Source organism: Aythya marila (assembly GCF_965140915.1).
Source record: "Aythya marila genome assembly, chromosome: 5".
Taxonomy (NCBI): domain Eukaryota; kingdom Metazoa; phylum Chordata; class Aves; order Anseriformes; family Anatidae; genus Aythya; species Aythya marila.
The window spans coordinates 64,555,808-64,565,887 of record NC_139046.1 but is presented as its reverse complement, the minus strand read 5'-3'; the positions used below and the strand labels follow the sequence as shown (position 1 = coordinate 64,565,887).

Below are 10,080 nucleotides of genomic sequence, written 5' to 3'. Positions count from 1 at the left end.
TTCACATCTGCAGCAAAGCTTCTGTCTTTTATGGGGCATTTTGGTATAGTAATGACAGAAATCCTGGGTCAAAGGGCATTGGCTATCAAGTTCCAGTCTTTGGAATTTGATAGCCAATTTGTCAACTTCTTTCACTGGCTTGGTAATGTTGAAAAATAAACAACAGCAATACATCTTTAAGTCTGACAATACCCAAACTCAGATTATCAGGCACATTTCTGCAACACTCCCACCTGAATCACAAATATTACTTTGGCTGGTGTCACTCTGGTAATGACTCACTGCACAATAGCTAAGATGTACATAACTGAGTCCAAAGGAATTTTTGTCACATGTATTTCTTCACATTCAGACATCTCTCGTCCTCTTTTACCTTCCCTCTTAAGCTCTTATCTTCTTCTCTCCATTTTCATAACAATCAGCTAAAAATGGCTTAAGCTTTCAATACCACTGCCCAAAAGCCAGCTAGTGCAATTTAAGCACTTAAATAGATGTGCAATCCATAATATTACTGTTTCCAGCATTTCTTGCATTGATTTCTTAACTAAGAACCCTGCTCAAGGTGAATAGACAGGATATAGATTGAAATTCCCTCTTACCTGCATGATTTCCCTGGGAGGTCTGGCCCAACAGAGGCTTAGAACAGCATTTTATGAGGCTCTGAGATGCCCCCATGCACAATGGGGCTGCCCCAAAATAACCACTGTGCAACCAAACTGGCTTCCCACCATGCTCAAAGGGGAACAGACAGACATTCAAAACTTGCAGCATGGCTTTGCTCTTCCTCCTTCCAGACCCTCCACTAGTTCTCATTTGCTTGAGCACTCTTATTACCTTAAGTTCTTCAGCTCTTCACCTGATAGTAAAGATGTGTGTGCTTAACAGTGGTGATAATAAAGGATATCCTAGAAAACAGACGGCTGTTGCTTTCAGACATGGGCACGGCTGGAGCGTGGTACCTGATTTTCTCCCTGCGTGGGGAGCGCTCAGGGCTCAGTGTCACCCCAGCAGCTGGGGCACCTGCGCACACTGAAGATGCCGTAACACGGAACATGGCAGCCCCGCAGGGGAATCACGGAATGAGACACAGTCACCGAGTATATTCCTAACAGGACTGCAGATGGCGCAGCCCGAGGAACCCAGAGGACCGCACTAAGCCGAAACGCGTCTCTCGGGTTTACCCGGCAGCGGCTCACCACAAGCAACGGGCGGCGCTCGCTCCCCAACGCCGCCTCTGAGGAAGGCCCTCCCGTAGCAACTGCGTCGCCGCGCGCCCTCAAAGTCTCGCGAGATCTCAGCGCCACCGTCTCCTCCCCTTGCGCGACGATGCGGCTCTCGCGAGAGGTGGTGGTCGCCGGGCCTGGGCGCAGCGGTGGGGGCTCGGCCGCGGCGCCGTGTGGGTGAGTGGCGGCGGGCGGGGGGGCCGGGGCCGGGGCCGGGCGTGTTTGCGGCCCTGCTCCCGGGGAACTGCACGGCGCCTTCAGAGGGGCGTCGCGGTAGCGCCGGGTGGGTCTCGGCACGGGCGGCGCGAGGGCGGCACGGAGGCAGAGCCGCCCCGCACGCTGCCCTGCCCTGCTCCCCGAGCAGAGCTGTGCCTGCCCCAGGATTGCCAGAACTAATTATCTTCTATATATATATTTTTTTTTTCCCCCACATAACCACATCTTATTTGCAGAAAAATATTTAATCCCTCCGTGGTGAAGCTGTCACAGTGTAACTATGTGCTAGCTGCCCAGCGTTACGTCTTTTTTTCTGCTTCTGCATCCTGTCCTTTGTATCCCCCATCTCACCCCGCCTGTCGCTCCAGAACTCTTTCTGTTCAGAACTGGGGCCCAGCTCCGTCTCAGATCTTCCCCAGGTTTGTTCCTGTCAGTTGCCTGGCTCCTCTGCCCGAAGTAGAGGATGTCTGTTGTATCTTTCTGTCCCTCGCTGTTGGCTGGCTTCTAAAAGTTCAACTACCTGCTCAAAACCTGGCTTTTCCAAAGTAGCCTTTGGACTGTTTGTTTTGTTTGACTTATTTTTTTGACTTATCTTTTGTTTGACTTATTTTTTGTCTGCTTCTGTCTTCGTGAATCATTTTTGGTAACTTATTTAAGGAGTGCTTAAGTGCTGCTTCACCTTCAATAATTCTTTTTCTGGAAGACCCTCTTTTTCTCTTTTCTATTTGCTATTAAACTAGATGGTCCAGAAATGCAGCTCAAATTATCAGCTTCACGCAGTTGACAGTTCTTGACCGAACACTTTGCACTTGTTTTGTTTTATCTGATTTAAAAATATCCCTCTGCATCATCTTGCAGGGGTTAATTTGAACTCATATACCTTGAACACAGTCAAAAGGAACTAGCTGATTTTTGACCATTTCTCTGTAGTTAAGGAATGCTCTTCCACTGCATTAGTTTTGTCAATCTGTTATCGTCTCTGACTAGGTCTCTTTCATGCAAAACATCACAGATATTTTTTTTTCCTCTGTTAAGGTAGACAACTTCTCTTCCCAGGGACTTTAAATATTACATCTATGTTTGTCCCATTTCTGTCTCCAAAAATTCATTAGAGTGAATGGTGTCCTGTCTGTGGTCATCATTGAAATCTACTCATGATGCTGTTTCACACAGTTCTTCAGACAAATTTTTCAGCACATTTATCCAGTTTTATCCAGTTACATTTATCTCATGTAACTCACTGTATTCATTCTTGGAGCCCAGTTTTCCTTTTTTATTCACAGTGGCACTTGAAAATGGTAAAATGGTTGATGTGTGGCTGATTTATTAATCACAAATGTCATCACTGTTGTTTTTTCCTGTCTCTTTGTTCCAATTTGTATTCTTTCTTAAATTATATGCTTGAGACTGGGGTTATCTCCTCCTCTATGTATACAGAAGAATTAAAATCTCATAATGAGCTAATATTTTTCAGCACTGCTTTCCTCAACAGTGTTGCTTAAATATGGGCATGGTACTGTTCCTTATCAATGCATGTAGCTTTTAAGAATACATATACAACCAAGTGCTAGTTTAGAATTCATGCAAACTGTGGAAAAATATTTGGGATTTCTTTACTGCTGAGATTTATTTGTTACTGCTGGTGTGATCAGTGCTGTAGACCTTGCTTGTTACTTTGTAGACAAAGAAATCTACCTGATCCCCTGTTTTATGGTATTCATCTCCTTGTTGGTGAGGCGTGCTACAAAGTCCTATGTCTTTTCTTTGTTTTATGTTGCTGAGCCATGTGTGATGGCAGTGATAGAACCCAACTTTGTGCTGCTACTGCAGTGAGGATTCTGATTTTGTCTAGAAGTTGCTCAATCCATTGACTGTTTTTAAATTATTATTTATTTATTTTAGAGGTAAACCTAGTCTGATTTTACTCATTGGACCCTAATATAGAAGGGGGAAAAAATCACCTGCCTTCTGCTTTTTAGGTTTTCAATGTCAGATAACTTTATAATATGACCATAAAACAGCTAAAGCCTGCAATATAGTCACTGTGTATCTGTTACTCATGGTGCTATAAAAATGGGGGAATATCAGCTTCATGTGACTGTTTCTATTTTTTTTTTTCTTACTCATTAAAAGAAGCTTCAATCTTGACCTACTAGCTTCAGTGTTAGTACTGCATTGCAAAGGATGTTTCTTAGCTATGCTTTTATCATTGTAAGTTTGATAACATTTCAATGGTGAGGACTCATAAAGCTGCTGTGTGTGGCTAAGTTGTGGCTGCTGTCTGTGCTAGCTTGCAAGAAACTCACTTGGCAGGTATGGGTTTCCATGATACGTGGTGTTTGCATTATTATCATGTGTACTTTGAACTGTATTCCTTAATTAGGATGTAATATCATGCTGTTCTTGCATTCCTAGTAAATCTTATTTGTAAGTTTTTTGTTGTTTATGCTTTCGTGCTTTGCCTAGAGGCAGTGAGCAGTAAACAGTCTGTACAGTCTAAGTAACTGGGAGTTTTAAGATTGCCTGTCACAAATAATGCCAGGTTTTGTCCAAGCTGGTGACCCCTCTGATTAACCTGGTTCAGCTTTACAGGGCATTTCACTGATGAAGCTGGTTAGAGCAGATGAGCTGCTGAAACCTGCCCTACTTTAGGAAGCCTTTCTGACCAATGCTTAAATCTGAGTAGCCGTAAGACTGCTGAGTAGTAGTATTCTTTCTTCATGTTGTATTCTGTACTGACAGCTGGAGCAATCAGTTCCTTGTTCCACCTGATTCTGGAATGACTTCCTGGGCTTCTGCCTCAAAAGTTGGGCTATTTTAATCTTAGTTAGCCAGGCTTCAGAGCTTTGCAGCCTTACGTTTATGCCCAATAAATATGTGTCTGGCTAGAAATATATAGAAAGTTGTTTGAGGTTAACTTTACTCCTTTCCTGAAGGATTACTCAAGATTTTTTTTCCACCTGCGGTACCTTGAAGAATGCAAGCCCTGCATCTCACAAAAATATGTGTTCTTCTGTCCACCATTGGATGTTTCCTAAATGTTGCTCAAACTGCTGTGTGCTCTTGTGTATTACCTTTTGTCATAGCACAGAAATGAATATGCTTGAAATATTATTGAACACAATCTGTTCTACTGCTATCACAAGTTAGTATATGATACGTTCTTTTATGAGCTCCTGAAGTAGTGGTGTAAACATGTTAATTACTGGTTTTTGGAGTGCATCTATTGGCTCTACTATGTACATTGCTAGTTTCCTGAACCTGTTGCGTGTCTGTCTGCAATTTTACTGTGTCTCTATAGCCTAAAAAAAGCAAATTAGTAACAATTTCAGTTTCAAGTTGATGTTAGCAAATCTATAGTGCTCTAGCTATGTTGAAAGGTTTGAAAATCTGTCTGCTTCCTGATTTGTAGCAGTACTGTTCTACAGAGTTTCTCCTTGTGCTAATTTTCAGTACATTAGCTGTTTGCAGAGGGGTCAGAAATCCCTATTTGCACCTAGAAAATTGCTTATTAGCTAATTAAATAGCAATCAGGTTAGCCAATATGCCAGTATTGTGTGTTTTACACAAGATCTTCAGATCCGATTTTTTTCTTTAATGTGTTTCTAGTACCTTTACCAACATTTTTCAGGTATTTTTTTTGATTTCATGGGAGGCACTGGGTGGTGTTTGGGACCACGTCCTCTTGCACTTATATTTTGTTTTACACCCAATGCCAGAGTGTTCTGCAAGGAGATTTGCTTTTGTGTAAATTACCTGTATTGCCCACAATGTCAATCTATGCCAAACAAACAAAAAAATCCCCCAAAAAACTGTCATCATTTTAACCATGGTTGAAGCATTTATTTCTTTTGCAGAAAAAAGTGGATTTGTAAAAGTGTTTAAAATTAATCAGCTGGACTAGTTAGACACTACACAATGCAGCATTTGCTAATTGAAAAAGTAACTATCTTCAATAAGAATAATCTTATGATGTGTTTCTGTTACTTACGGTTCTAGGGGTTTGTTAAAACTTGGAATAAAACTAAAAAATACATTTGTTTATAATCAGCTTGAAAGCACTCAACAACATTCGAGAAGAATTGGCTTTGCTATAACAAGTTGTTTCTTAGAGGAGTGTTGTTTGTTAAGGTCCCCTTGAGTGGAGAATGCAGGGGAGACGTCGTTTGTAAGTCCTTAGCATGGTATGCTTGGGAATTTATATTAGAAGTTTCACAAGATGTGACTTTGGACACTTCAGGTTGTTGATCTTGGTCTCAGAATTGTGCTCCAAGTGTCAGCTGCATGTGGGTCTGGTACTCCTGCAGTCTGCATTGCTGAAACTCTCCTGTGGCTTTTCACATGCTTTGAGCTGGGAAAAGGGAATAGGGGGCAGTCCTGTTTACTCCTTTCTGACCTTTTGTCACGTATTGTTTGTAATAGCTTAAACCTGGCACGGCACAGCAAAGCAGATTGAGGAAGTGATCCTACTTAAAAGTTTTGAGTGCATGTGGAACTATACCCTCATGTCAAGCCTGTCACTTTAATTAAATGAACAAGGTGAAGAAGGCAGAAAGCTTGACGAAACTTAGTGACCTTAAAGCACCTTTTCAGCTGCAGTTTTTGTAATAACCGCTGTTTTTCCATGTCTGATGTCCTTATTTTAATGAAATAAGTAAGACCTAGCTGCTAGCTGACAAACTGGGCCTGATCAGGCAGTGGTTTGGGTCCATGTGAGAGAATGAGGTATTTATAAGGCTCCAGATGGGAAGAGGGAATTTGTGGAAACAAACAGAAGCTTGGAAAGTGAGGTTGTGTGTATGGTGCTGCACAAGCCTATCACTGCCATGCTTCAGCAAGAAGGGAGTCTCCCCAGGTACCTGCCTTAGTCAACAGCTGGGAGATGGTGACCTGCCAGGTGGGAGTAATTGCCAAGGAGTAATTGTGTCGTCCCAGGTGGAGAGTGCTCTGTGCTTCTCCATCTAAACTGCTGTTGCCACGAGTAGTAAAACTTGCTGTGTATCTTGCTTGAGTGACTTGGTCTAATGAATGCAATTTGTTTTGATCCAGGATAAAAGTTGTCCTTATTTTTGTATTGCTTGCGCATTAAAATAGTGTGTCGTACAGTGCCTGTGTCTTGAATGACAGCTGCTGAAGGAACTCGGTTCTGCATTTGTAAACCAGGCTTCCTTTCACTTGTCTCCTTAACAAGACTTTTTCCATTCTGAACTAGGTTTTAGTTTTTTTTTGTTTGTTTGTTTGTTTTTTGTTTTAAGTATCTAAACACACTTGATATAAGAGCGTAGATCCTATAACCTTCTGAGTATGTACTATCATCATGCAGTGACTGTGCTCTGGTAACCTGAATTTCCAGGTATAATACACACTGAAATGCTCGTTGGGACTTTTTGCATGAGGAAGTTGAGCATTTGCTATAATTTTTGATGCATTAAACCTTTAATAAAATGTTTTTTTTTTTCTTTCTACGACTTTGTATTTGACCTTATTAGTCTTCTAACTGAATAGTATGGAATTATAGAAACTATAGCAGGAAAAAAAACAACCATTTGGTGGAGATTATAAAAGGCTGCAGCTTTAACAATGTGACTAAGCAGCTGCTCAGCAGTTCACATGTGAATGGTGCTGAAGATAAAAGGTTAAGCAAATATCTATATTTTGGTTATACAGGAACATAAGGGATTTGCAGGACAGACTGTAAATAATCTGTTTACTCATTTTAGCTGCAAAAAATATTTAATTCTGGGAAATAGATTTCATACTATTTTCTTTGTTAAAATGGAACGTGAAAGAAAAACTGGTATGCAACTAACATTTCTAAGGAGCTAGTTCTCTGCTATTCCCCTGTAATAAAAATTTCAGGTCTAAATATAGCTGGGAGCTTTTCTCTTTTCCATGACAACAAGGTCTTTATTTGAGAAGCTACAGTGTTTTAAAGGAGAAGTCTCAGTTCCTTTGGGACTTGCTTCCAAAAAGGATAAGTTGCATAGAATGTAATGGAAATATACTAATTATGGGGGTGTGAGAATGTGATGTTTCTAAAATATTTAGCCTAAGATTTAAGAGAAATGTGGTAGGCTTGTCTATCTGTTACTGGTTTTTTCCAGATCATACAGTCATGTATGTTGGAAAAGACCTCAAAGGTCATTGAGTCCAACCACTGTAGGTGCTATAGAACCATCAGCTGGTCACTTGTGGCTGCTTCATTGCTTTTGTAACCAGGTCATTTTGATCTATAAAACTGTCTTGACAAAAGGGTTGTTTCTAGGCTTGACTTTAACACTAGTTGTTTTGGATTATTTTGAATTACAGTCACAAAGTTATTTTACCTGGGAGTGAGTTTTTAGTGGGTGTTCAACATAATATTGTACCTCAGTCAAACCAAGGGTAGGGTTATGATGATTTGTATTTTTCTATGAAATTTTGGTCTCTACTGCAAAATTCAGTCTACTGATTGGATTGAGTGTTTCTAAGTAGTGTTGTTTGTTCCATTTTGGAGTAAGGACTCAGATAAAAATGTTAATCTTAATTCTGTTTATGTTTTGGACAGCCACTCAAATTGTAAAACTAATCTTTTTACATTGGCATGTTTCTTTGAATTATGTTCATATGTTTGAAAGAAAGTGATGTTTGCCTTGTGTTTTATAACCAGTGACTTTTCTATTTGGACACAGTGCAATTAATTGTGGCAAAAGCTAAAGTTATCTGCCAACACTTATAGAACTGGTACTTATAACAAAATCTTTTTAGTGCAGGTATTAACCAAATGTGTAAAAGATTATGGTTGTATGATATAGAAGTCGTGCTTCAGAATACCCTATGTTCTGTAATTTTTAATTTAAACAATGAAAACTAACAACACTAAACTATGCATCTGTCTTTTTTCCTGTATGGCATTATTTAAAGGTAAACACTGCTCTCTTAATGTAGGTTGTGAGTGCTGCATGTGTGCTTTTGAGAGCAGTAGTGTGAGGAAGCTTACAGTGGAATGGCAGGACGGCCTCATCCTTATGACAGTAACTCCAGTGATCCAGAGAATTGGGATCGGAAATTGCATAATAGACCTCGTAAACTTTGTAAACATTCAAGGTAGGTGCTATGTACAATCTATTGCATCTCAGAACTACAATAAAAAACCATTCTAAAGGCTACTGTATCTGGTTGTGGCAAGTCCTGTCATAAATTTCATAGTTCTTTTGAAAAGAAATGCTACTTAATTCTTTTAAAACATATTACCTAACTGATTTGTTAGTTTCCCTAATTTATCTGTGCTTACGTTTGCTTTATGGTGAGTGAGATCTTTGTCTCTTTTTTTTTTTTCCTAAATGTCTTTTGTGTATATCAAGACACATCTAAATATCTGGGGCGCTTAATATGAATGAATTGCTTCCTGTTCATTGTTTTTTAGCCATTTGGTATTCCCTGTTAAGTAGCACATTTAAAATACTTGCAACTTGGTCATGATGATACCTAATGGTTGCTTACATGCAAGTATCATGCTTTATAGCACTTTCTTTGTAAAGCTGTGTGTCTGACCTTGCTTCCACCACCATGAGGATGTTTTCTAAGTGCTTCTAGAAGATATTTTGAAATTAACTAGTGTTTTTCCAGCATATTGTGTTTAAAAAAATATTACTTAAGCCAATTAGTTACCTAGCAAATGTATGTGAAAGAACATGTTGCTGGAAATACATCCAATATAAGCATCCAAAAAAGTGTGCATCTTTTGAGTTCATTGGCCTTTTAGAAACACTGAATATAACATCTGTTAGCTAGCTTAAATTGTTAGTGATGTAAGCTTTCCTACGTTTAAGATGATAGGAATAGAGTGAAGGAGCATGTTCAGTAACAGCAAGTTAATTCATATTTTTATTGTATAGATCCAGGTAAACTGGACTGCAGCATTGCCCAAAGCAGTTTGCAAGCAATTAATGTTGTTGGTTATTTTCCTGTCATTAAATCTTGGATAATTGAGAAATGTCCAAAAGGGTAGGGAAAAAAAAAAGAATGCACTGGTAATTAAAAGGCTTACAGGGAGACACAGGTAATTATAGGCCTGTTTGTGACCTTACTTCTACAGCGAATAAAGGAATGGTTGCCGCAGAACTGAAGAGGGAGGATCCTGCTGCTGGTCACTATGGGTTTATGGAATATAGCTTTGTACAGCTGATCTTTTTGTTAAGATTAGTGTCTGGTAAGCAGTTGATCTGCCCTCCTTATTTAGGGTCAAGATGGGGCCCAGTATCACCAGATGAACAACATAGGGCATATGAGTGGAGGACTGTTCACTGTCAGGTGCCAGGCTGTAATAGCAAATGAATAATTTGTTGCTGAGTCTAGATCCCATGCTACCTCCTGACTGGTGATCTGGAATAAAACCTAGAGCAGATACTAATGCAGATGATGAATGATGGAGGAAGTATTAAATAATGAAAAGGACTCATTAACAGTGTGCAATCTGACTGGTTTGATAAAATGGAAGCAAATGAACCATGCGTTTCTGATATTGCTAAATGCCAAATTAAACACTTAGGATCAAAGAATGTTGGTCAGTTTTGTGGATTGAATAAACTCTGTCATTGGCAGTTCAGACATTGAGAAGCACTGTCTCAGTGGGTAGTTACTTGAACAGAAGCCTCTAGTA

At 39.9% G+C, this 10,080-nt stretch overlaps 1 protein-coding gene across 2 annotated transcripts in view; it reads left to right on the top strand.

Annotated features, from left to right (window-relative positions):
- The first annotated feature begins 1,335 nt into the window (after positions 1-1,335).
- BTBD10 (BTB domain containing 10) overlaps positions 1,336-10,080 on the top strand; it is a 29,486-nt gene continuing 20,741 nt past the window's right edge. Inside the window, exons 1-2 of one of the 2 annotated variants that reach the window (XM_082761187.1) lie at positions 1,338-1,400; positions 8,367-8,525. In XM_082761187.1, coding sequence (XP_082617313.1) covers positions 8,425-8,525 — 101 coding nt within the window. In that variant the 5' untranslated portion in view covers positions 1,338-1,400; positions 8,367-8,424. Of the gene's footprint in view, positions 1,401-8,366; positions 8,526-10,080 lie in introns of both variants that reach the window. The other variant, XM_082761188.1, reaches the window with a different exon arrangement.